The sequence below is a fragment of the Mobula birostris genome, chromosome 6 (assembly GCF_030028105.1).
Source record: "Mobula birostris isolate sMobBir1 chromosome 6, sMobBir1.hap1, whole genome shotgun sequence".
NCBI lineage: Eukaryota > Metazoa > Chordata > Chondrichthyes > Myliobatiformes > Myliobatidae > Mobula > Mobula birostris.
The window spans coordinates 188544704-188572554 of record NC_092375.1 but is presented as its reverse complement, the minus strand read 5'-3'; the positions used below and the strand labels follow the sequence as shown (position 1 = coordinate 188572554).

At 41.9% G+C, this 27851-nt stretch overlaps 1 protein-coding gene and 1 long non-coding RNA gene across 2 annotated transcripts in view; one reads left to right on the top strand and one right to left on the bottom strand.

Annotated features, from left to right (window-relative positions):
- The window catches only part of LOC140199655 (uncharacterized), a 76775-nt gene that overhangs the window by 6934 nt on the left and 41990 nt on the right, over positions 1-27851 (bottom strand). The gene's annotated exons all lie outside the window — the stretch shown is intronic.
- LOC140199654 (protein mono-ADP-ribosyltransferase PARP14-like) overlaps positions 1-27851 on the top strand; it is an 81598-nt gene that overhangs the window by 27330 nt on the left and 26417 nt on the right. The window contains exons 6-12 of the mRNA XM_072262099.1: positions 237-470; positions 577-2810; positions 2905-3138; positions 3227-3448; positions 15357-15435; positions 18031-18183; positions 24326-24388. Of these exons, the coding sequence (XP_072118200.1) occupies positions 237-470; positions 577-2810; positions 2905-3138; positions 3227-3448; positions 15357-15435; positions 18031-18183; positions 24326-24388 (3219 nt within the window). The remainder of the gene's footprint in view (positions 1-236; positions 471-576; positions 2811-2904; positions 3139-3226; positions 3449-15356; positions 15436-18030; positions 18184-24325; positions 24389-27851) is intronic.

The following is a 27851-nucleotide window of genomic DNA, read 5'->3' as shown; positions in this document are numbered from 1 at the left end:
TCTACAACAGAGAGAGGTTGAAAATAGTACCGGTACATTCAAAACAATTCTATTGGGAAGAAAGGAATATCCTTAGATTTACGTGAGCTTAAACATCATATACTGGTCAAGTTGAATGAGTTGTTTCTGTGTTGGACGTGCTTTGTAATTGAAATCTTTAATCACTAAATTATAAATTTTTCAATAAAATTGGAATTCCTTTAACAGGTTTGTTTTTCCCCCAACTTTATTTTTAGATCTCTCTGAATTTATTCAAAAATGTTCCAACAAGTTGCTAAAGCAGCAAAAAATTGGAGCAAAGATGCTGGAAAAAACTAGGAGTTTACGAGTGGAGAACCTGCCTTCCAGCATCAGTGAAGATCTTCTAAAACTATACTTTGAAAGTGCTAAAAATGGAAATGGAATTGTAAGCTCTGTAGAAATGACATTGGAGCATAATGCAGCTGTGATCTCTTTTGAAGATTCTGAAGGTAATATGTACTTTGGAAAATAATGATGAATTGGAAATTTATGAACATTTAAATCGAGTTCTTTTCACCTATTGTTCTCTAACATTTTTTTTGGTTTTGCTTGCAGTTCTGGATGTCATTCTGTCTAAAGAACACAATATTTCTAAAACCCCAATTTATGTCTATCCTTATTATGAATCAATTGGATCAGCTTTATATGGGAACAAAAGACCAGTGGTGAAAATGCCTGATCCCTTTCTGTTTGAAATTGATTCCTACATTCTACAGTTTCTTAAACAAGATGAAAAGCGAATTGCAGAACTCCTGGACAGAATGTCCTCGTGCCACTGTAATATTGCATTCCCAGAATCAGGCCAATCAAACTTGGTCAATATTTCCCCAGCACTTTCCAAACATATGAGTTCATTTGAGAATCTTGCAAAGAACTGGAAAAAGGAGGCTTCAGATAATTTAGTTTCTATTCTGTCAAAGTACAAGACTAATATAAACGACACAAATAAATCAGTTTGGGAAATAATTCAGAATGATTTGCGTCAATATTTGAACCAAAATGTTGTTGTTATTCCAGACACTTCAAAGGGAAAAGTAATCATCACTGGCGTGGCTGAGAGTGTGGACATTCTGCAACAAACATTCAAATCAATTGTGAATGATGCCATTAAAAAATTAGAAAGGGAAAAACAAAGTATATCTGAGGTAGTGCCAATTCCTCCAGCTAAATATGATTTATTATTAAAGAATGGTCTTGAAAGCAATTTTACCAAACAATTTCCAAATCTTAACATGAAGTACAGCCCAAATGCATGCCATTTAATATTATATGGTTTATCTTTGGATGTTTATTGTGCTAAAAGCAAGTTATTAGAAGAACTCTTTGAGATGAAGGAGAAACAGGTTAATCTGGACCCTTGTCTTGTTGAGTTTCTACGAAAAGTACACTGTCAAGAAGTTTCCTCCCACCTTTTTACATCAAATGGAATCAGTGCTGCATTTGACATTCAGGGCAACTCTGTTGTGTTGACTGGCAGTGAAGACACTTTGTGTGAAGCAGAAAAGCAAATCAAAATACATCTCACTTTCAAATGTATTGAGATACAAGACATAAGTGTCATTAGAAAGAATGAATGGACAGATGTAAAGGGAAAATTAGATAATTCATTGAATTCCCAAAGTAAACAGGTGGAAATTGAGGAGAAAACCCTGGACAGGCATGCGCAGATTATTATCTCTGGCTACTCGGATGCTGTCTGCAAAGCTTTTGAAAAGCTCAGTGAATTTGTCAAAAAGAACACAATCATTCAAAGAAGCATTCCTTTTAAATCTTGCGGAGTGCTGCACTTTTTGATCGCCTTTGAAAAAATTAATGTTCCAGGTGTTCGAGTAGAAGTGTTCGACAAGGAAAATCGTGCCAGTGTTTCTGTCATTGGTTCTGAAGAGAACGTCTGTCAGGCAGAGCATATACTTTCAAGTCAAGCTTCCAAAATAGTCAGTCAGATGTTCAAAATGAACACACCAGGAGTAAAGCAGTCTTACAAAGAACATGAAGAATATCTTGTTTCCACAGCAAAGAGAAAGTTTCATTGTATTGTAAGACTTATTGAGCACATGGAAGGTAATGGTGACTTGAGCCCGACTTCCTGTAAAGTACAGATGCCTAATGGACCTGTCATTACTGTTTATAAAGGAGACTTGTGTCAGAGTCAAGTTGATGCCGTTGTTAATGCCTCAAATGAAGACCTGAAGCATATTGGTGGTCTTGCAAAAGCTCTATCAGATGCCGCTGGAACAGTGTTGCAGAAAGAATGTGATTGGATTATTAAACGTCGAGGATCTCTTCTGACTGGTGAGGCCGTTCTTACTGAATCTGGCAAACTACCGTGTTCCGCAGTGATTCATGCAGTTGGTCCAAGGTGGTCAGATACCGATCCAAACACAGCTAAAAAGAAATTAAGAAGTGCCGTGAAGGAGAGTCTTCGTCTAGCTGAAGCTTATAACTTTAAATCTATAGCAATCCCTGCTATTAGTTCTGGAATATTTGGATTTCCACTGGATTTATGTGCTGAAATAATTGCCATGACAGTCAGGGAACACTGTGCAAACTTACAAGGAGGGAGTACACTCAGTGAGATCCACTTGGTAAATAATGATGCTCAATCTGTCCGTGCTGTTTCCGATGCTGTTCAGAAAATATTTGGTGACCTGATAAGTAGTTCACCTTCACAGCAGGTCAGGATTGCTTCAGGCAACATGAGAAACAGAAGTATTAAATGTCTTCATGAAGCCCAAACTAAAGAAGGTCTAAACATCCTTGTCGTCAAAGGAAATATTCAAGATATGAAAGTAAGGCTTCAGTGTAACTTATTTATTTGAAATTGGTAGTAATTCCAGAAATTGTATTTTACCATTATTTTTAAATTTGACTTCCTATTTCTAGGCTGGTGTTATTGTCAACGTCATTGGAATGGATCTGGACCTTACTTCCGGTGCAGTTTCCAAAGCAATATTAGAGAAAGCCGGCCCAAGCCTCAAACGATTACTGTGGGAAGAACAGAAGAGAAAACAACCTTTCATGGGAATGGTATATGAAACTCAAGGATGTAATCTTAACTGTAATGAAGTGTATCATGCTGTTGTTCCTCATTGGGAACAAAGTAGGAATGCAGAAAAGGTAACACATTTTATTGTTTGCACCTGTGGAGCAAATCAAATTTTTTGAAAATTGTGTATTAAAGATTAAATGTAAAATTGCAATTCAGGTCTTGAAAGACATAATCAAAGATTGCCTGAAGAACACTGAAGGGTCGCAGCAGGATTCCATTGCATTCCCGGCAATTGGTAGTGGCAAGCTATCTTTCCCAAAGGATGTTGTTGCACAGGTTATGTTTAAAACAGTTCTGAAGTTCAGCTCTGAGAGACGGTCAGCTCATCTTAAGAAAGTTTACTTTGTGGTACATCCTGATGATCATCTTGTTGTTCAGGTGAGGATTAGAAGAAAATTACATACCTTGTACTGAATGTTTTTAGCTATAACTTTTTTGATATATTGAGCATTTTTCCCTTGATTCTGCTTTGTATTTTTTATAGAAATAATAATTTGATAACGTATTTTCAGGGTTATTCAGGTTCTATATGGAGTGCATTTCTGGAACTCTGAACTATTGTTGATTCATTTGCCATCTTGTTGACAATTTCAAATACTTCCAAAACAATGCACCTTCAAAAGCTAATTTCCTTTCCTTTAATTAACTGCTTTGGTTCACCAAATCCTCAACAATTCTCACAACTCTTTTACAGATTTGTTCTATTTCAATGGCAGTGATACCGTTCTTGGTCTTAGCTAGTTATACGGTGATGAGTATTCTTCCTACATGGGCTTCATTTTACTGCATAATGTCATCATTACATCATTGCTCTTGCACTGAGTTTTGTTATGTTTTAAGACAATAAAGTTTGTTCCTTTCAAGCTATCTAAACAGATGATTCACTATTTGTGATTAAGGCTCTTGTACTGAATCCACACCCAAGTCTCCTTTCATCTATGAAAAGATCTCTTTATCTCGTGTTTTTAGTTATTATTGCTCTTGTTGCCATTCACGCAATTAGTGTTTTGCGCTTGGGAGTTGATGTTTTTCTTTGAACTGCATCCATGGTTTTCTTTGTTATGTAGCTGTCTGGAGGAGATGAACCTCAGTTGTATACTGCATACATACTTTGATAATAAATGTACCTGTAACTTTCATTTTTTCTCAACTCAGGCTGGTAAAACCTGATGTACGGGCATAGGCAAGCACACTCATTTCTCAATTGCTGGAAATGTTTGGACTATTCTGTGGTGTTTAGTATTGTGGTTTTCTGGAGATTTACATAAATATTGCTGTGTCGGCCTGATTGTTTAATGCTATTGTGTAGTGACTTTGGGATGATACCATTTGGGACAATGTATATATACCCTGTTCATGTTCCATAGTCTTTCAATTTCCTCTTTTAATTCAGCATTTTTCTGGTGTTTTTAATATCATCATCATTGTATTTAAAAATATTTTTTCTCAGCTCAAGCTGGTAAAACCTGAGGTATGGGCATAGCCAAGCACACTCATGTCTCAATTGCTAGGGACTTTTGGACTACTTTAGTAGTATTTAGTATTGTGGCTTCCTGAAGTTTTACATAGATATACAGTAGCTGTGTAGCCCTATTTGTTTAATGGGATTGTTTAGTGACTTTGGGATGATACCAGTTGTAGATATTAAGAACATAAGAAATAGGAGCAGGAGTAGGCCATCCGGCCCATTGAGCCTGCTCCACCATTCAATAAGATCATGGCGGATCTGGCCAATGACTCATCTCCACCTACCTGCCTTTTCCCCATAACCCTTAGTTCCCTTATTGTGCAAAAATCTATCCAACCTTGTCTTAAATATATTTACTGAGGTAGCCTCCACTGCTTCATTGGGCAGAGAATTCCACAGATTCACCACTCTCTGGGAAAAGCAGTTCCTCCTCATCTCTGTCCTAAATCTACTCCCCCGAATCTTGAGGCCATGTCCCCTAGTTCTAGTCTCGCCTACAGTGGAAACAACTTTTCTGCATCTATCTTATCTATCCCTTTCATAATTTTATATGTTTCTGTAAGATCCCCTCTCAATCTTCTGAATTTCAGTGAGTACAGTCCCAGGCGACTCAATCCTCCTCATAGTCTAACCCCTCATCTCTTGAATCAACTTAGAGAACCTCCTCTGCAATGCCTCCAAAGCCAGTACAGTATATCCTTCCTCAAGTAAGGAGACTAGAACTGCACACAGTACTCCAGGTGCGGCCTCACCAGTACCCTATACAGTTGCAGAAACACTTCCCTGCTCTTAAAGTCAATCCCTCTAGCAATGAAGACCAACATTCCATTTGCCTTCTTGATAACCTGCTGCACCTGTAAGTCAATCTTCTGTGATTCGTGCACAAGCACTCCCAAGTCCCTCTGCACAGCAGCATGCTGCAATTTTTTACCATTTAAATCAGGGGTCAGCAACCTTTTTGTCTCTGTGGACCGGATCGCGTATTAGTGAGCGGACGGTGGGCCAGATAAATGCCATAAAACACTTGAAATATGGGAATTATCCATTTAAATACACTTAGTTATATTTTGCATCAAATTAATATGTAACTCATGCTGGAAAATCATTTGTGCTTAAGGTTGCCTACCCATGATTTAAGTAATAATCTGCTCTTCCATTTCTCCTAAAGTGGATGACCTTGCATTTACCAATATTGTACTCCATATGCTAGATCTTTGCCCACTCACTTAACCTATCTATATCTCTCTGCAGACTCTCTGTACCTTCCACACAATTTGCTTTTCCATTCAATTTAGTATCATCAGAAAACTTAGACACACTACACTCGGTCCCTCTTCCAGATCATTAATGTATATCGTGAACAGTTGCAAGCCCAGCACCGACTCCTGCAGCACACCGCTCACCACTGATTGCCAAGCAGAGTAACACGCATGTTTCCCAACTCTCTGCTTTCTGTTAGTTAATCTATCCTCTGTCCTTGCTAATCCATCACTCCCAACTCTATGCATCCTTATCTTATGGATAAGTCTTTTATGTGGCACCTTATCAAATGCCTTCTGGAGATCCAAGTAAATAACATCCATTAGTTCCCCTCTGAAGATGTAACGAGCACAGTGGATAATGGAAGAACTCCAGTAAGTTTGTCAAATTTTATGTGCCGCTATTGGGACTCCCGTCTCCCCTTCCCCCACCACCACTCTGCAACCCCGTCTCCCTCAGATCCCATCGTCAGCTCCTGGGTACTCAGAGGCTCCATCTTCCTCTCACCCCAACCCTGCCCTCTCCACTGACACCCCCAGCCTCCCCCCTCCCCCCTCTGATCCCAGCTGTCATCCATGCCAGGTCTTTACCATCCCCTCCGACCTTCAACTGTCGGAGACAGAACGCTCTGTCCTCAGTAAGGGCCTCACCTTGTCCCCCTTCACCCACACCTCAGCGAGTTCCGTGTTCGCCACGATGCGGAACTTTTCTTCCGCCGTCTCCGTCTCCGAGCCTACTTCTTCGGCAAGGACTCTTCCATCCCCACCGATGACCCCTTCTCCCGTCTTCAACCCTCCTCTTCTTCATGGACACCCCCCTCTGGTCTTCTGCCTGCTCTAGATCTCTTTATTGCTGACTGCTGACGGGACATCAACCGTCTCGACTTCACCGCACCTTGTTCCCATTACAACCTCACTCCTTCAGAACGCTCTGCTCTCCACTCCCTCCACACTAATCCTAACCTTACTATTAAACCCACCGATAAGGGGGGTGCTGTTGTAGTCTGGTGTACTGACCTCTACCTTGACGAGGCACAGCGACAACTCGCGGATACCTCCTCTTATTTACCCCTCGATCGTGACCCCACTAAGGAGCATCAGGCCATTGTCTCCCACACCATCACCGACTTTATCCGCTCAGGGGATCTCCCATCCACTGCTACCAACCTTACAGTTCCCACGCCTCGCACTTCCCGTTTCTACCTCCTACCCAAGATTCACAAACCTGCCTGTCCTGGCAGACCTATTGTTTCAGCTTGCTCCTGCCGCACCGAACTCGTTTCTGCATACCTCGACATTGTTTTATTCCCCCCTTGTTCAATCCCTTCCTACCTATGTTCATGACACTTCTCACACTCTTAAACTTTTCGATGATTTTAAGTTCCCTGGCCCCCGCCGCTTTATTTTCACCATGGATGTCCAGTCCCTATATACTTCATCCCCCATCAGGAAGGTCTCAAAGCTCTCCGCTTCTTTTTGGATTCCAGACCTAATCAGTTCCCCTCTACCACCACTCTGCTCCCTCTAGTGGAATTAGTCCTTACTCTTAATAATTTCTCCTTTGGCTCCTCCCACTTCCTCCAAACTAAAGGTGTAGCTATGGGCACCCATATGGGTCCTAGCTATGCCTGCCTTTTTGTTGGCTTTGTGGAACAATCTATGTTCCGAACCTATTCTGGTATCTGTCCCCCACTTTTCCTTCGCTACATTGACGACTGCATTGGCGCTGCTTCCTGCACGCATGCAGAACTCGTTGACTTTATTAACTTTGCCTCCAACTTTCACCCTGCCCTCAAGTTTACCTTGTCCATTTCCGACACCTCCCTCCCCTTTCTAGATCTTTCTGTCTCTACCTCTGGAGACAGCTTATCCACTGATGTCTACTATAAGCCTACTGACTCTCACAGCTATCTGGACTATTCCTCTTCTCACCCTGTCTCCTGCAAAAATGCCATCCCCTTCTCGCAATTCCTCCGTCTCTGCCGCATCTGCTCTCAGGATGAGGCTTTTCATTCTAGGATGAGGGAGATGTCCTCCTTTTTTAAAGAAAGGGGCTTCCCTTCCACCACTATCAACTCTGCTCTCAAACGCAACTCCCCTATTTCACGCACAGTTGCTCTCACTCCATCCTCCCACCACCTCACTAGGAATAGGGTTCCCCTGGTCCTCACCTACCACCCCACCAGCCTCTGGGTCCAACGTATTCTCCGTAACTTCCGCCACCTCCAACAGGATCCTACCACTAAGCACATCTTTCCCTCCCCCCCCCTCTGCATTCCACAGGGATCGCTCCCTACGCAACTCCCTTGTCCATACGTAACCCCCATCCCTCCCCACTGATCTCCCTCCTGCAAAATTTTGGTGAATGATGTTTGCCGTTTAATTGTGCCAGTGTCAGCAATCAGATTATTATTATTGTTTCTTTCTTTTATTTGCACAGTTTATTGTCTTTTGCACATTGGTTATCTCCGCTGTTGGTGGGGTCTTTCATTGATTCTATATTGGTTATTGGATTTTTTGAGTATGCCCACAAAAATTGAATCTCAGGGTTGTACATGGTGATGTACTTTGTACATGTACTTCAACAATAAATTTACTTTGAACTTTGAACAGATCTACTCCTCTGACTCATATGGTTCCTACTTTCTGTGTATTTCGTTATGATACCAGCAACCCACAAATCTCTACAAAGCTCAAATCTTTACAGAGAGACACTTCTGAAAATAAAACTTTACCTGAGATGCAATCCCTTTCTAGTTTCTTACTTTCAATATCGCTACCTATTGCAACCTTGCAACTGTGTGGATTATAGTCACTGACAAGAATTATTGAGATTAAACTTATTTTGCCCAATTCACACAGTGAAGCCTGCTGGTATCAAATTGCCAATACTGTGTTTTGCTTCTGTTGGTGTACAAGGACTTTTGAGTTATTACCAATAAATGTATTTGTGAGTGATTTAAGATGTTGAAAGTCATAAATATGTACAGCACAGAAAGCAGCCCCCTTTTACCCAACTCAAGCATGCTGATGTCTGTCTGAGCTGGTCCCGTTGGTCCATATTTGTCCCATTACCCTCTAAACCAGGGGTTCTCAACTTGGGGTCCACGGACCCCTCTGTTAATGATAAGGCTCCATGGCATTAAAAAGGCTAGGAACCCCTGCTTGTACATGTACCTGTCCTGTAAACATTATAATTATACCAGACTGTACAGCTTCCTCACATACGCACCATACTCTGTGGAAAAGGCCTCCCCTTGGCTCCCTTTTTTAATTCTGTCCCCCTCACCTTAAATCCATGTCCTATAGTTTTAGACTCCCCTGTATGGGTAAAAGACTGCAGCCATTCACCTTATCCACCCTCTTCATGATTTTATAAATCTGTAAGGCCCCCCCAAAGTCCTCCTTGCTTCAGGGATAAAAGTCCCACTGTCTCCACTGTCTCCTTATAACTCAAACCCCCCTGTCTCAGTAACAACTTCGTGGTTTTTTCTTGCGCATTTTCCAGATTCATGGCATCCTTCCTATAGCTGTGTAATCAGATCTGTGCAAAATACACCGTGTGGTCTCACCAGCAATTTGTACAATGACAATATGATGTCCCATCTCCTGTAACCAATGCCCCGACCATTGAAGGTGAGTGTACTAAGCTGCTCCTTCACTGCCCTATCTACCTGAGTCACTACATCTAGGGAGCTGTCTACTTCTATCTCTAGGTCACTCTATTCTACATTCTCCAGAGCCCTACCATTCACTGTTAAGTCCTGGTTTAACTTAATAAAATGCAGTACTTCACATGTTTGATCTACCATTCCTTGGCCCACTTTCACAGTTCATCTAGGTCCTGTTGAAATCTTAAATAGTCTTCTCCATTGTCCATGATACCAACAGTTTTGGTGTCATCTGCAAACTTGTTAACCATCTACTAATTTACAAATGACATTATCATCCCAGTCCTGAACATCAGAATCGGGTTTGAAACAACCAGCATATGTTATGAAATTTGTATCTGATGATATAAGTTGTATTTTTGACTCATGAGGGACATTTAACATTGCAATTGTAAATTCACGGTTTGCTTAAATATAATACTGACTTAAACTTGTCATACCTTTTCTTTTTAATACACCTTGGTTGGCATGGAAACAATGGACCACAGGGCCTGTTCCTTTGCTGCACTGTTGTAGATATGGTAATTAGGACCAAAAAGCAAATAACAGTAAATTATGAAAATAAGTCAGCCAGTCAGGCAGTGGCTGTACAGTAGGGATTCTCAACCCGGGGTTCACGGACCCCTTGGTTAAAGGTAGGGGTCCACGACATAAAAAAAAGTTGTGAACCTCTGCTGTAGAGGGAAACGGAGTCAATAATATAGGTGGATAATATTTCATCATCTACTGTTCATTTAAATTACATAAATGCTAGGTAATTGGGTCATAATGTAAGCTTTTGGCACATTGGGGTTCGTATATAAAATTACTGAGTACAGGAGATGGGATGTTATGTTGCAGTTGTATAAGACATTGGTGAGACCAGATATTGAGTATTGTGTGCAGTTTTGGTCACCTACCTACAGGAAAGATGTAAACAAGGTTGAAAGAGTACAGAGAAAATTTACAAAGATGTTGCAAGTCTGGTGGACCTGAGTTATAGGAACGATTGAATAGGTTCAGACTTTATTTCTCAGAACGTAGAAGATTGAGAGGAGATTTGATAGAGGTATACAAAATTATGAGGGGTTTAGATAGGATAAATACAAGCAAGCTTTTTCAACTGAGTTTGAGTGGGACTGCAACTAGAGGTCATGGTTTACAGGTGAAAGGTGAAAAGTTTAAAGGAGAACGTGAGAATGTGGAACGAGCTGCCAGCACAAGTGGTGCATGCAAGCTCGATTTCAATGTTTTAAGAGAAGGTTAGACAGGTACATAGATGGGAGGGATATGGAGTGATATGGTCACGGAGCAGGTCAATGGGAGTGGGCAGTTTAAATGAGTCAGCATGGACTGGATGGACCAAAGGGCCTGTTTCGGTGTTGTATTTTTCTATGACTCTACTATAGATCTGATCTAAGTAGCTATCTTTGCTTAGCGACACACAAAGTGCTGGAGGAACTCAGCAAGTCAGGCAGAATCTCTGGAGGGAAATAAACAATCGATGGAGGATGAGGGGTGACCTGATAGAGGTATATAAGATGATGAGAGGCATTGATCGTGTGGATAGTCAGAGGCTTTTTCCCAGGGCTGAAATGGTTGCCACTAGAGGATGCAGGTTTAAGGTGCTGGGGGGTAGGTACAGAGGACATGTCAGGGGTAAGCTTTTTACTCAGAGAGTGGTGAGTGCGTGGAATGAGCTGCTGGCAACGGTGGTGGAGGCAGATACGATAGGGTCTTTTAAGAGACTTTTGGATAGGTACATAGAGCTTAGAAAAATAGAGGGCTATGGGTAAGCCTAGTAATTTCTAAGGTAGGGACATGTTCGGTACAGCTTTGCAGGCTGAAGGGCCTGTATTGTGCTGTAGGTTTCCTGTGTTTCTGTTTTAGGCTGAGACCCTTCATAGGGACTGGGAAGGAAGTGGGCTGAAACCAGAATAAGCAGGTGCAGGGAGGAGAAGGGTGAGACCAGGGGAGGGGAGAAGGTGGGTGGTGGGTGGGGAAGTAGAGATGGAGTGAGAAGCCAGGAGGTGGTGGGTCTTCAGAGGTGATAACACCCAGCAAATAGAAACTTCCCGTTACTGATCCCTCAGTGAGGTCTGGTGTGTGATCCTCAACTTCCCCTTCCTGAAGTCTACAGTCAGCTCCTTGGTCTTAGTGATGCTGAGTGCATGGTTGTTGTTGTGACACCACTCAACCAGCTGATCTATTTCAGTCCTGTAGCCTCCTCGTCACCATCTGAAATTTTGCCAACAACAGTTAAGGGAGGTGATGGGAAGGTGTGAGAGGTTTACCAGATGGAGAATAGAAAAGGAGAGAAGGGTGTTGTGAGTAATTACTGGACATCAGAGAAACTGATGTTCATGCATCGGGTTGGAGACTACCCAGATGGATACCCAGTGTTGCTCCTTCAGCCTAAGTTAAGCCTCATCACAGCAGCAGAGGAGGAGAAATTTCTCCAGCGTTTTGTATGCGTTGTTCCAGATATACCAAATCCCCTGTTTATACTTTATGTCCTTGTTTAGTAGGTTTCCATTTTTTTTACCCAACATTATGGAATTTCAAACATAGAATATAACCACCTACAATGTTGTGCCAACCTTTTAACCTACTAGACTTACAAAGATGTTGCCTGGATTGGGGAGCATGCCTTATGAGAATAGGTTGAGTGAACTCAGACTTTTCTCCTTGGAGCGACGAAGGATGAGAGGTGACCTGATAGAGGTGTACAAGATAGTGAGAGGTATTGATCGTGTGGATAGTCAGAGGCTTTTTCCCAGAGCTGAAATGGCTAGCACGAGAGGGCATAGTTTTAAGGTGCTTGGAAGTAGGTACAGAGGAGATGTCGGGGTAAGATTTTTACGCAGAGAGTGGTGAGTGTGTGGAATGGGCTGCTGGTGACGGTGGTGGAGGTGGATACAATAGAGTCTTTTAAGAGACTCCTGGATGGATACATGGAGCTTAGAAAAATAGAGGGCTATGGGTAAGCCTAGGTAGTTCTAAAGTAAGGACAAGTTCAGCACAGCTTTGTGGGCCGAAGGGCCTGTAATATGCTGTAGGATTTCTATGTTTCTACTCCAAGGTCAGTCTATCTCTTCCCTCGCATGTAGCTCTCCATTTTTTTTCTTACATCAATATACCTTTCCAAGAGTCTCATAAATGTCCCTAATGTATCTGCCTCTACCACCATCCTTGGCATTTCACTCCATGCACTCACCACTCTCCGTGTATTTAAAAAAAACAGCTTACCTCTGGCATCAGCTCTATACTTTCCTCCAATCACCTTAAAATTATGCCCCTTGTATTAGCCATTTCCATCCTAGAAAAAAGTCATCTTGTACACCTTTATCAAGTCACTTCTCATTCTTCTTTGCTTCAAAGAGAAAACCCCAAGGTCGTTCAGTCTATCCTCATAAGACCTGTTCTGTAATCCAGGCAGCAACATGGTAAATCTCCTCTGCACCCTCTAAAGCTTCCACAAACTTCCCATAATGAGGCAACCAGAACTGAACACAATATTCCAAGTGTGATCTAACCAGGGTTTTATATAGTTGTGACAGAATCAGAATCAGGTTTATTATCACCAACATGTGACGTGAAATTTGTTAACTTAGTAGCAGCAGTTCAATGCAAACATAATCTAGCAGAGAAAAAGAAATAAATATAATAATAAATAAGTAAATCAATTACAGTATATGTATATTGAACAGATTTTTTAAAAAGTGCAAAAACAGAATTACTGTATATGTTTTTTTAAAAAGTGAAACAGTGTCCAAAGATTCAATGTCTATTTAGGAATCAGATGGCGGAGGAGAAGAAGCTGTTCCTGAATCACTGAGTGTGTGCCTTCAGACTCTGTACCTCCTACCTGATGGTATCAGTGAGAAAAGGGCATGCCCTGGGTGCTGGAGGTCCTTAATAATGGACACAGTCTTTCTGAGACACCACTCCTTGAAGATGTCCTGGGTACTTTGTAGGCTAGTGCCCAAGATGGAGCTGACTCCTTCTGCAGCTTCTTTTTGTCCTGTGCAGCAGCCCCTCCATACCAGACAGTGATGCAGCCTGTCAGAATGCTCTCCACGGTACAACTATAGAAATTTTTGAGCGTATTTGTTGACATGTCAAATCTCTTCAAACTCTTAATAAAGTATAGTTGCTGTCTTTCTTTCTTTGTAACTACATCGATATGTTGGGACCAGGTTAGATCCTCGGAGATCTTGACATCCAAGAACTTGAAACTGCTCACTCTCTCCACTTCTGATCCCTCTATGAGGATTGGTATGTGTTCCTTCATCTTACCCTTCTTTGAAGTGCACAATCAGCTCTTTCGTCTTACTGACGTTGTGCCAGGTTGTTGCTGTGGCACCACTCCACTAGTTGGCATATCTCACTCCTGTACACCCTCTCGTCACCACCTGAGATTCTACCAACAATGGTTGTATTGTCAGCAAATTTATAGATGGTATTTGAGCTAAGCCTAGCCACACAGTCATGGGTATAGAAAGAGTAGATCAGTGGGCTAAGCACACACCCCTGAGGTGCACCAGTGTTGATCGTCAGCAAAGAGGATATGTTAAGGTTCAAAGGTCAAGTTTAATGTCAGAGAAATGTATACAAAATACATCCTGAAATGCTTTTTCTTCACAATCTTCACAGATTGTGGTCTTCCGGTTAGGAAGTCGAGGATCCAATTGCAGAGGGAGGTACAGAGGCCCAGGTTCTGCAACTTCTCGATCAGGATTATGGGAATGATGGTATTAGATACTGAGATTACCATGTGACTCTTGAACACAATTCAGTGATTAATGAAGGGAATAGCCCATACACCTTCTCAACAACCCTATCAACTTGCACAGTATCTTTGAGGGGCCTATGGACATGGACTCAAATCTCTTTGTTCCCCCATCCTGCTAAGAATATGGCCAGTAACCCCGTAGTCTGTGACAAATTCAACCATCCAAAGTGGATCACCTCACACATCTCTGGGTTGAACACTGTCTGCCACTTCTCAACTTAGCTCTGTATCCCATCAATGTCCCATTGTAACACTCGACAACTTTCAACACTATCCACGTCAACCACAAACTTTCATGTCACCCATAAACTTTCTAATCCACCAATCCTCTTCCTCATTTATAAAACTCACAAAGAGCTAGGGTCCCAGAACAGATTCCTTCAGAACATCACTGGTCACCAACCTGAAGATAGAATACGTTCCACCTTAAACTACACTCTTCCTTTTATGTGAAAGCCAATTCTGAATCCTCCCAGCCGAGTTTCCCTGGATTCCGTGCCTCCTAATCTTCTGAATGGGCTTACTATGGGGAACCTTATCAAATGCCTTACTAAAATCTATATGCACCACATGCACTGCTCTACCTTCATAAATATGCTTTGTTACATCCTCAAATTATTCAGTCTGACTCATGAGTCATGAGCTGCCCCTCACAAAAGGCATGCTGGCTAACCCTAATCCAAATGCTCACAAATCCTGTCTCTAAGAGTCTTCTCCAATAATTTCCTAACAAGGTTCAAAGGTACGTTTATTATCAAAGTATGTATGCAGTATGGAAACCGGCATGATGGGCCACAAGGCTCGTGACAGACTTCAATCTTAAAATAAATGTATGCAGTATACAACCCTGAGATTCATGTTCCACGTAAGAAAGACAACCATGGAAGCTGTTCAAAGAAAAACATCACCCCCCCCCATGCAAAAAGCAACAAATTGCACAAACAGCAACAAGAACATCAAACCCACCTCCCCACGCAAAAAGCAACAAATTGTGCAAATGGCAACAAGAAAGAATGAGCACCACTGAAGACCGGCTGATGTATACTCACTAGTTTATTATTAAGATGGTGATTCGGTGTGTTTCTTGGAATATTAATGGTGTTTTGTTGTATAGGCAATGTCTCAGGAGTTCCAAAAGGTTTTTACAAAGCAGCAAAACACTGCAGTTCCTATTGATCAGCCGAAATCCACGGGTAGGTCACTGTTTGTTGCAAATCTGATTAGATATTGTTTATTTTCCCAGACCACAAACAGATTTAAAAAATATATACTTTGTTGCCAAGTGCAAGATTTCTTCATCTTGGTTAGATTGCAAGTATTTAAAACTTTAATCAAAATACTTTGCTTCCTCTTCTTCGCGCCCTCTGAAGATTTTCTTTTAAGTTAATACTCCATTAAATCTTTTAAAGGAAATTCGTGAGTCCTTTTCAGGCTTGCTTCCACAATGTCAGGAAGTGAAAATGAGCTGAGCAGTAAAATTACTGGATATGGTTAGTAACAAGTTTTGAGGTTACAGACACAGGGAAAATGTAATATCTTCATCCTTGGGCCACTGAAAATTGATGCTGTGCATTTTACAGTGAGAAATGCATTTTCTGCATGCCCATGGTCCTTTTCATCACTTATTATGCATGTTGGAATAATGTCTAGATCCCGAGAAGGCTACCGTTCACACAACATGCAAGTAACTCAGGGGAAATCAGCCTCTCACACAAAATGCTGGTGGAACGTAGCAGGCCAGGCAGCATCTATAGGAAGAGGTACAGTCGACGTTTTGGGCCGAGACCCAGATTTCCTCATGTTTGCATTTTTTAGAAATCAGCCTGTCTAGTTTAGTCCCTTCCAAACTGCATCTGTGACATCTCGCACACTCTTGATCTTTTCAATAATTTCAGGTTCCCTGGCCCCCATCATCTTATTTTTACCATGGAAGTCCAGTCCCTATGCGCCTCCATCCCCACCAGGAAGGCCTCAAAGCTCTGTTTTTTTCTGGATACCAGAGCTAACCAGTTCCCCTCCACCACTCTCCTCCGCCGAGCAGAACTTGTCCTCACTCTAAATAATTTCTCCTTTGGCTCCTTCCACTTCTTTCACACAAAAGGGATAGCCATGAGCACTCAATAGGTCCCAGCTATGCTTGTCTGTTTGTCGGTTACGTGGAACAGTCCATGTTCCAAGCCTACACTGGTGACCATCCCGCACTTTTCCGATGCTGCATTGATGACTGCATTGATGCTGCTGCTTGCACCCGTACTGAACTCGTCAACTGCATCCATTTACCTCCAGCTTCCACCCTGCCCTCAAAATGACCTGGCCCATTTCCGACACCTCCCTTCCCTTTCTCCATCTCACTGTCTCTATCTCCGGACTGAGCTTATCCACCAATGTCTGGTACAAACCCATGGACTCTCACAGCTACCCGGACTACACCTCATCCCACCCTGCTACTTGTAACAACACCATCCCCTTCTCTCAATTCCACCGTCTCCGCTGCATCTGCTCTCCGGATGAGGCTTTTCATTCTAAAACAAAGGAGATGTCCTTTTTCAAAGAAAAGGGCTTCCTTTCCTCCACCATCAATGCTGCCCTCAACCACATTTCTTCCACTTCATGCACATTTGCTCTTACTCCATCCTCCTGCCACCCTACCAGGGATAAGATTCCTCTTTTCCTCAACTACCACTCCACTGGCCTCCACGTCCAACACATAATTCTCCGAAACCTCTGCCACCTCCAACAGAATCCCACTCACTACCAAGCACATCTTTCCCTCATTGCTCCCTACGCGACTCCCTTGTCCATTCATCCCTCCTGGCAGTTATCCTTCCAAGCAGCACAAGTGCTACACTTACCCCTATACTTCCTCCCTCACATTCAGGGCCCTAAACAGTCCTACCAGGTGAAGCCAGGTGTTGTGGTCATATACTGTGTTCGGTACTCCCGGTGTGGCCTCCTGTTTATCAGTGAGACCCAACATAGTTTGGGAGACCACTTCGCCAAGCATCTACACTCAGTCTGCCAGAACAAGCGGGATCTCCCAGTAGCCGCCTGTTTTAATTCCATTTCCCATTCCTATTCCAATATGTCCAACCATGGCTTTGTCCACTGTCATGATGAGGCTACAGTTATGTTGGAAAAACACCACCTTATATTCCATTTGAGTAGCCTCCAACCTGTTGGCATGAACATCGGTTTCTCAAACTTCTGGTAATGCTCCCCACGTCCCCCTTCACCGTTTCCCATCTGCTTATCCACCCCCCCCCCACCTTATCTCCTTGCCTGCCCTCTGGTGCTCCTCCCTTTTTCTTTCTTCCATGGCTTTCTGTCTTTCACCAATCAACTTCCCAGCTCTTTACTTCATCCCTGCCCCTCCAGCTTTACTTCATCCCTCCACCTATCACCTTGTGTTTCTCTCTCCCCTTTTAAATCTACTCCTCAGCTTTTTTTCTCCAGCCCTACTGAAGGGTTTCGGCCCGAAAGGTCGATTGTACTGTTTTCCATGTATGTTGCCTGGCCTGCTGAGTTCCTCCAGCATTTTGTGTGTGTGGCTTGGATTTCCAGCATCTGCAGATTTTCTCTTGTCTGTCTAGATCTTGATGGTTTATTCCCTGTATCCACCTTTTTGTCAGGAGGTCTCGACCTTGCCAAGCCTGATTGCGAAAAACAAAAAAATGTGAGGAATGCATAAGCAATGTATTATCAGGTTTCTAAAGACTATTTGATTTGTAAAATAAAATGTTCCATGAAGAAATGTATAATTGAGGAGATATCTTGGAACCATTTTACAGGTCTTTTCATTGGAAACCTATCTGAGACTGCACCCGGTCAGGCTGAAATGCTCGTAGGACCAATTTTACTACAGGTGGTACCAGGAGATATTACAAAGGAGAGCACAGATGTCATTGTCAACTCATCAAATGGCAATTTTACACTAAAAGCAGGTATTTTAACACATTGTTCCAAGATAATTTGAAGAAGAACGCAATTCCCTTAATTTTCATATTGATTTTACTTGCTAAGAATTGACTGCATTTTACTGTAATTGTACAATTGTGCCTTGCTGTTATTGCAACTCTAACATTGTAGATGTGATTAAATTGGAAAATCCAGATGTCTCAAAAGTTTCAAAGTATATTTAATATCAGAGTAGCTATAAGGCAGTGGTCCTCAACCACTGGGCTGCGAGGAAACGATATGATTTGGCGGTATGAAACGGTATGATGGGGGAGTCTAGTACAAGAGGGCATGACTTAAGGATTGAAGGGTGCCCATTCAGAACAGAAATGCGAAGAAATTTTTTTAGTCAGAGGGTGGTAAATCTATGGAATTTGTTGCCACGGGCAGCAGTGGAGGCCAAGTCATTGGGTGTATTTAAGGCAGAGATTGATAGGTGTCTGAGTAGCCAGGGCATCAAAGGTTATGGTGAGAAGGCAGGGGAGTGGGACTAAATGGGAGAATGGATCAGCTCATGATAAAATGGCGGAGCAGACTTGATGGGCCGAATGGCTGACTTCTGCTCCTTTGTCTTATGGTCTTATGAGTCAGCTGCACCTTTCCTCATTCCCTGTCACACCCACTGTTGAACTTGAACGCACGCGAGGTCATCAGTCGGTATAACCAACAACTACTCAATGAGTAAAAGACAAACGTCGCTTGAGAGTTTCTTTGGAAGAGATGGATGGTAGGGGACATAAAAGGCCTAACAATGATGATAACGCAGAGACAGCTGAGGCCGAGACTGCAAAAAAAAAGAAAGCTTCCTTCAACAGAAAATACGATGAGTTGTACATAAAATATGGCTTTAATGCGACCGGTGACTCGCACGCTCCAAGCCCTCTGTGTGTGATACGTAGAGACAAGCTGTCTAATGAGGCAATGAAGCCCTCAAAACTGCTTCGGAACCTTGAGTCCAAGCACCATGCACTTAAAGACAAACCCGTTGAGTTTTTTGAGCAGAATAAACGTGAGCAAGCGGGACAGAAGCAAGTGCTGAGAAGCACCACCTCCACAAATGCTGCTGCTCTGAGAGCGTCGTACTTAGTGGCTAGCTGCGTTGCTAAGGCTAAGAAGCCTTTCACTGTTGGTGAAGAATTAATTCTGCCTGCTGCCGAGGACATGTGCTGTGAACTGTTGGGAGAAGCTGCAGCTAACAAAGTGGCACAGGTTTCTCTTTCAGCTCCCACAGTTTGAAGGAGAATCGATGACATAGCGGAGGACATCGAAGCACAGCTGTTAGAACGGCTTAACGAGTTACCATGGTAATACTATCCAGGTCGTTGAGTCTACTGATGTCGACAACAAGGCAATACTGCTGGTTTATGTGCGATATATATTTCAAGCCGATGTGCACGAAAATATGTTGTGTGCACTGCCACTGCCAACTAACACAACTGGGGCAGAACTATTCAAGTCTTTGAATGACTACATGTCAGGCAAACTGGACTGGTCATTCTGTGTTGGAATATGCACAGACGGGGCTGCAGCTGTGACTGGACGGCTGTCTGGTTTCACTACCCGAGTCAAAGAGGTTGCTGCTGAATGCCAGTCCACACACTGTGTCCTACACAGGGAAATGCTGGCTAGCCGAAAAATGTCACCTGATTTTAACAGCGTATTGAGTGACGTTGTTGAAGTTATCAATCACATCAAAGCAAAAGCCCTTAACTCACGTCTGTTTGAGCAGCTTTGCAAGGAAATGGATGCAGAGCACAAATGCTTCTCTTACACAGGTGGCTATCAAGGGGGAGAGCCCTGGCCAGGGTTTTTGAGTTAAGAGAGCAGCTACAGGTATTTCTTTCAGAAAAAATGTCACCACTGGCAGCACACTTCAGTGACGAGGAGTGGATAGCAAAACTCGCTTATCTGTGTGACATCTTCAACCTGTTCAATGAACTCAATTTGACACTTCAGGGGAGAATGACAGCTGTCTTCAAGCTGGCAGATAAAGTGTCTGCTTTCACAGCCAAACTGGGACTGTGGGGACGGCAAGTGGACAGGGGCATTTCTGACATGTCCCAACATTAGCTGGGAATTTGGGAGAGACTGAGGCTGCACCGTCCTTCTCACAGCTGGTGCGCGATCACCTATCTTCGCTGTTGACAGAATTCGAGCGTTACTTCCCAACTGCAAATGACCCATACGTGCAAAGGAATGGGTCTGTGACCCGTTTGTGAATGTCCCCGGTGAATCATCCATGTCAGTGCAGGAAGAAGATCAACTTCTCGAGCTTGCAAATGACAGCGGGCTGAAAAATATGTTTGACATAACATCTCTGCCGGCATTCTGGATTAAAGTCAAGGCCGAATATCTTGAGATAGCCACGAAAGCACTGAAAACGTTGCTTCCATTTCCAACATCATATCTCTGCGAAGTGGGATTTTCTGTAATGAATGCAACGAAAGCTAAATTGCGGAATAGACTGGACATAAGGAACCTCCTTCGAGTATCGCTGTCTCCCATCACCCCTCGATAGGACCGTCTAGTTGCAGGAAAACAAGCCCAGGGCTCCCACTGATTCAGCGATATTGGTGTGTTGCAATAATTTTATATGTTCATACGAGGAAAATATGCGCTGTGTGTTTAATATTAAATTCGTTAGATAAACTCTTTTAGAAACAAAACTGAGTGTATTAGCCACTTATAAGTGACATAGTTGACTTATCACCTATGTTCCAGTTGTGATTAACAACCACCACCCCCCCCCCCCCCGCCCGTGGGCTGATCCGCAAGAATATTGTCAATATTAAACTGCTCCGCGGTGCAAAAAAAGTTGGTGACCCCTGCTATAAGGTATCTATATACTACTCAAACTCTCATGCTCTGTCTGTATGTCTGTTTGTGACCTCCAATTAGCGCAAATGGTGCATTACAGCAGCACTTTTTTGGCTAAATCGAATTTAAATGCACCAACTTACAGAATGCAGACAAAGTTCAGGGTTATATAGTAGTATAAAATTGCTCATTCGCAATAATCAACAGACTCCCTTTTAACCCGAGAGCCGATCCACCATCATAGAAATCGGGACGCGACAGCCCAACGCATGCGCACGGCCAGCCTCAGCAGCAACACCTACTAGAGCAAAAGGACAAGGCAGCTCTATTTCGAGGGGTCACATTCTGATAATCTCCATCAACATGTGCAGGATTGGGACAGATCTAACTGCCACCCCTCAATATGAGATAATTAAATCTTATTGTAATGACGTACTTTGAGACACCCATAGAACCCTTTGCTGCAGTCAAAGGACAGCAGTGGCTATATTATTTCCATTTAGGAGAGCGCTAACCACATCATCAACTATAATCAGCATCCTTTGGTGTTACTGCTTCGTATCTTGTATCCAACATTAGGGTAAAAAAAGGTCAGCCTAATTATGCCGCGTGGAAGGGGAAGGGGGACATTATGGTACAGAGATGACGCCAAACGTCGTCGGGAAGCGGCAAGGAGAGAGAGAGAACAAGAATTGGATGAGGCCAGGGCTGCACGACTCCAGAATCAAAGAGTCAGGACAAAAAAAGATGAGAGTAGAAGAGACATTGGAGGAGAGGCATGCACATCTCCAGGATCAGAGACAAACAACAAACAGCAAAAGACATGAAGAGACGGGGGATGAAAGGGCTGCACGTCTCCAGAATGACAACGAGAGGCACAAGGGTGGCAGATAAACCAGAAATGATGCCATCAAAAGTGGCCTTTATTACGAGGAGCAGCTATATTTGCTTTGCTATGCGTCATTCTTCTTTAATAAACTGAGGTTTTCTACTTCAGTTTCTAAAGCAAAGCGATACCAATAGCATTCAGGAAAATTTAATGTATATTCTGGTTACATCAGACTGCACTACCCTTCTCTCAAAGTGTGCCACAACGGGTCACCCCGTTGCCTAGAACAACCTAAAATTTGTTCCTTTCACAGATGTCACGAAACAAAGAAGCCCCATAGAACGATAGAAACATCAAAAACCCGAAAACCAGAAGTCCCCCTCCCCCACCTTTGCACAAGCGGTAGCAAAAGTATTGACCCTCCCCCACACCAGAAGCATTGACTCCTCACCCACCATTCCAGGTGCTGAGTTTCCGTCCCACACCCCCACACACCACCCCCCCATCTCTGTCTTTCTCTATATCTCGATCTCTCTCGTTCGCTCATTTGCAAAAATGAGTGGAGACCAGCAACTCGCTGTTCCCCCTTTCTCAGGGACAAACAAGCGCACTTTCTCCATCATAAAAGAGAGGGGCATCGCTTGAGCACAGGCCTTCCTCCGAGAGCAGCCGGTGAAATACACCGTCTGCTGTCTTGATGTTTCAGTCCCTCGTAGCACTTCAGTTAGTGAAATCGGCAAGGAACCGGGTCACCCACGACTTCCGACCTCCTAGCCCCAAAGGTGTGCATCTTCCAGGCAGTTCCTGAGATCGTGAAGCACTCAGCCACAGTCAGGAATCTGCCGAGTATGCCTGCTGCTCTATAGGTCCCATATTGCAGTCAGTACAGATAGACACTAACAGATAAAGCATTGCAAAAACGGAGTAAGTCTATTTTGGATTTGTTGAGTATACCTACAAGAAAATTAATCTCAGGGTTGTATATGGTGACATACAAGAACTTTGATAATAAATTTACTCTGAATTGCTAACCTTCTCTATTGAAGATAACTTAAAGAGTTAAGTCTAACATACATGGGATCAAAGGATTTATTTTAATGAACGACAGTTACTGCTGTAGAAACTCTCAAATGTTGGGTATGAATTTTATGTAGATGTCATCTTATTTGCTTAGGAAAAAGTAAGTACTTTTTCATAATCACTTTTTCAGGTGATTTTTAAAGCAAATGTAGCCTGTCTCATTTCTCAATTTTATTATCCTATCTTTATTTCCCTAGCCACAGTATATTTTCTGTGTAAGATTTAAAGTCAGCTTTAGTTTGTTTTTTATATGTTGTGGATTGTGCTGTGCCTCATTCAATGAATCACAGACAGTGCATAGAAATGGGGCTTCAGTCCACTGTCCTTCAAGTACCCCTTTTCTTTCACACTAATATTATCCTGACCCAGTTTATTCTCTGTACATTCCCATCACCTACCACTTACCAATATCTATTTATTTTATTTAGTGACACAGCGCCCTTTTGGCCCTTCGAGTCACACTGCCCCAGCAACCCCTGACAAGCCCGATTATCCCTAACCTAATCACGGGAAAATAATTAACCTACCTGGTACGTCTTCGGACTGTGGAAGGAAACCAGCAAACCCAGAGAAAACTTTTGCATTCCACGGGGAGGCTGCTCAGAGTCTCCTTACGGAACAGAATTGAACTGTGGAGCACCCTGAGCTGGAATAGCCTCGTGCTAACGTCCATCCTGACATGGTGCCCAATGTACTATGGGAATTTACAGCAGATAATTAACTAACTCCAACAATTCTGGCATGGGGGAGGAAACTTCAACATCTGGAGTCTTTGTCGATGTTTCCAGCATTCCACACAGTCACGAGCAGCATGTGCAAACTCCACATAGACAGCACACAAGGACCGAGTTGAACTCATCAGATCTGCAAGTGTGCTGCTGAGGACACTTCTGTCCAATTGATCAGATCATCTTGATGTTTCTTTCCTCATTCAGAGATGCTCCATGAGTGATTCCTCATTGGAATAGATTCCAGATTAGTAATGATTTCAGACGCTTACAAAATGCCCCATTGAGGTCATCAGTAGACACCATGCTGAAAGAAAAATCTGGCCTTTTTTTGGTTTACAATAAAGCAGGATCATACTTAATCACATTTCATTTTGCATATATATATAGGCAAATATATATATATATAGAGAGAGAGAGAGAGATACACACACACACACTTGGATTTGTGATGAAAAGACATACCTGTTTATTATTAGAATTAATCCACCAGCAATACTGTTAAGTTTAGATCTCTGTCAATTCATGCACACTTTTAAAGTATCAAATATGATCAACACAAAGGCAGTTGTTGTTTAAGAACTGAGCTCCTCCAGCATTTTTGTGTGTTACTCTGGTTAAGAATATTCTGGTTTTCCTATTAAATCAGTCATCTCATTTGCAATTAAATTTCAGGTGTCTCCAAGGCGATTTTAGATGCTGCTGGTCCAACTGTGGAAGCTGAGTGCCATCAGAAAGGTTTGGAATTTGTTTTCTTCTACAGACCCAAGCAGCTTCTAGCTCAACAATCTCTTTGCCTTTCCGCCTTTAATGTACAATAGGATTTTAATATTTTAGTATTAAACTTAAACTTCCAATTGGCAAAATATTATGTTGTCTTGAAAAAGTATTCAGCCCCCACAATTATGTTCACATTTCACTCTCATTTTCTTTTTTTTTGTAATTTTTTTATTGAAGTTCATCATCAAACAAACATTTCCATAAGATGTATTTCAGATACTAATATATATAAAAAATCATATTTGTCACAAATCTCCACCTAATATTTATCTGAGGTATACACTTATAGAAGAGAGGAAAGAAAGAACAATTGGAAGAAGAAAACTATGTACAAAGTAGGGAGTGATCATCTTTTTTTTAAACAACATATTCATTAACTTGTGAGAATAAAATCAGGACTATGAGGTGCGATGTAGTTAAACCATTTTTCCCATTAGGAATCAAATTGTTCCAACTTATGATTAATAGATGCGGTTATCTTCTCCATTTTGTAAATGTCTATTGTAATTTCCATCCTTGCATTTAAAGTTGGGCTGTCCTGTGATAACCATTTCCTGGTAAGGGTCTTTTTACCAGCCACCAGCAGTATATTTATTAAATATTTATCTCTATTCAACTATTCTTGAGGTATATACCCAAAATATATGGTCTTACTCTCTAAGGGTATTTCACATTTAAAGATGTCTTGTAGGGCATTATGTGTCCCACTCCAATAGTCTTTGGTAACGGGGCATTTCCAGAAAATAGGATAATGGTTTACATTTTGATTTTCACAATTTCTCCAGCAAACAGGGATGTTACTATCATAATGGGATTTCATAATAAAATACCTTATCATGTTTTTCCACCCGAACTCCCTCCATTTCTGTGAACTGGTACACTTCCATTGATACCTCCATATTATTGTCCATTCTTCCTCAGATATTATTATACCTCCTTCCTTCTCCCATTTTGTTTTAATGTATGAAGTCGAATGTGTTTTAAGATTTGACAAACCCTTTCTATACTTGAAATTATTCTACTACCATTGTCTGAATTATATGCTTTTCTAAATATCTCTATCAGACATGTACTTGCCTTGGTTACATTTTTAACCATCTTATTAACATACTGTTGCATCTGTCAATACTGGTAAAAGTCTTGTTTTTCTAGTAAGTGTTTCTCTTTGAGCTTTTCAAAACTGAACAGTGTTCCTTCTCTCTCTAGTTTATATTCTTTTATAATAGTTTTCCATATTTTAAGAGTCCATTTCACCCACTGGTTATCAGTAGTATTTATGTAACTTTGTAGGTTGTTATCAACCAAAATTGCCTGTATGGGGATGGAAAGTATCCTCTCCTCAATGTTTTTCCATTGAGCGCCATATGATGGGTTGCACCAGCATATCACAGCTCTCAACTGTGCTGCAAAATAATAATCTCTAAGAGAAGGTAGGCCCCATCCCCCCTTTTCCTTGGTCAATTGCAAAGTTTTGAGGCGAACCCTAAGCCTTTTACCTTGCCATATGTATCTTGATAGCATCTTGTTCCATTCATTGAATTGATTTTGATTAATCTCTATTGGTAGAGTCTGATAGAGATATAGTATTCTGGGCGGTATATTCATTTTAATAGATTCAATCCTTGAACTGAGGCCAAAAAAAAAAGGAATTGGGTTCCATCTTGTTATATCTTCGTTAATTTTTTATATATAGGCTGATAATTGCATTCTGATAATTTTGCCAAATCTTTTGGCATAATGATGCCCAAATATTTGACAGACTCTGTTTGCCATGCCAAAGGATATCTACTTTCAATTTCTCTTGGTGGGCTATAGTTATATGAAAGTAGTTGGGTTTTATCTATGTTGATCTTGTATCCTGATAATTGGCCATATTGTTCAAAGGATTGCATCAATTTAGGTAAAGAGTATGTTGGTTGCCCTAGATAGATCAAAATGTCATCCGCATAACAGGCCAGTTTATACTCTGTCCCTTTAATAGTAATTCCCCTGATATCTTCATTTTGTCTGATGTATTGAGCTAATGGTTCCGGATATAATGCGAAGAGTAGCGGAGACCTTGCACAACCCTGTCTTGTGCCCCTTTCTAGGGTAAAACTAGTAAATAAATATCCATTGGTTTTAATCCTGGCAGTAGGATTGTCATGCAGTGCCTGTATAGTTTTAATAATTGTGTCATGTAGACCAAATCTATGTAAAACTCTGTAAAGAAAATTCCAGTTAACCGAATCAAATGCCTTTTCAGTGTCCACGCTTATCACTGTTGCTTCAATTTCATTTTTTATATGATCCATAATGTGAAGTCTCCTTCATATATTGTCTTGTGTTTGACGTTGTTGTATAAAACCTGTCTGATCATTATGTATCAGTGTGGGTAGAAACTCTTCTAATCATTTGGCCATGATGGAGGTAAATAATCTGTAACCCACATTAAGAACAGAGGCTTGTTCTTTTTCATTTCTGATAGAATTTTACTTCGTTTGATTGGATTTAACAGCCCATTGACATTGAAGGAAATGAATTTTACTTTGTCCTTAGCCATGTGTATTTATCCATTAGTATATCATTGAAATTTGCAGAATATAACTTAATCAATCTACTCCCTGAACAAATAAGAGCCAAGAAATGCGAATTTAAAAAAAGCTAACGAAGGTGTGATTCCAAGGCTGGGGTCTCCAGATGACCCTGGGTTGGGCTAGAAGAAACGACTAGCCGTAGGGGATAGCCCCTCCTACCTGTGAGTTGAGAGCCCCCGCTGCAGTACCTATAAAAGTAAGTAAAAAAAAATCTATGCCCATTACATGGAAATGATTTCCCTGTGTATTCCTCCCATGTATATATTCTCATTTAGGTGGGGAAAAAAGGAGTGAGGGAATGAATGAATAATAAAAAATTGTGTAATATAAAATCCACATTATAACACGTATTTCTTGAGATAGGTATATCACCATCTATTTCTACTTCTGTCTAGTTTATCAGCACTTTTAAAGTTAGCCAAGCCTTGTGGCTGTTCTGGAGGAGGTGAGGGCTGTTTTCGGAGTTTCTTCCTAATATACTTCTCTCGTTCTCCTGTCCCCTGCTTTCTCAGTTCTGTTACTATTTCCCAAGCAGATCGGAATAACTGCTGAGCTAGGCTTTCCCTCGGTCTGACCACGCTAACGGACAGCCCTCTGTTCCTCATGTCTGTAGTCGCCTCTTCCACCATCTGATATAGCTGTATCCCTCCTTCGTAAAACACCATCAGTTTAGCAGGGTACAGGGTTTGGAATTTAATCTTTTCTTGCTTCAATATTTGTTTCACTTCGGAATATTCCTTCCGTTTCTGTAGGACCGCCGGGGGGGGTAATCATGATCAAAGTATATTAACTTCCCGTTCCAAAACACCCTCTTCTTACCCCAGGCCCTTCATAGAATGGTATGG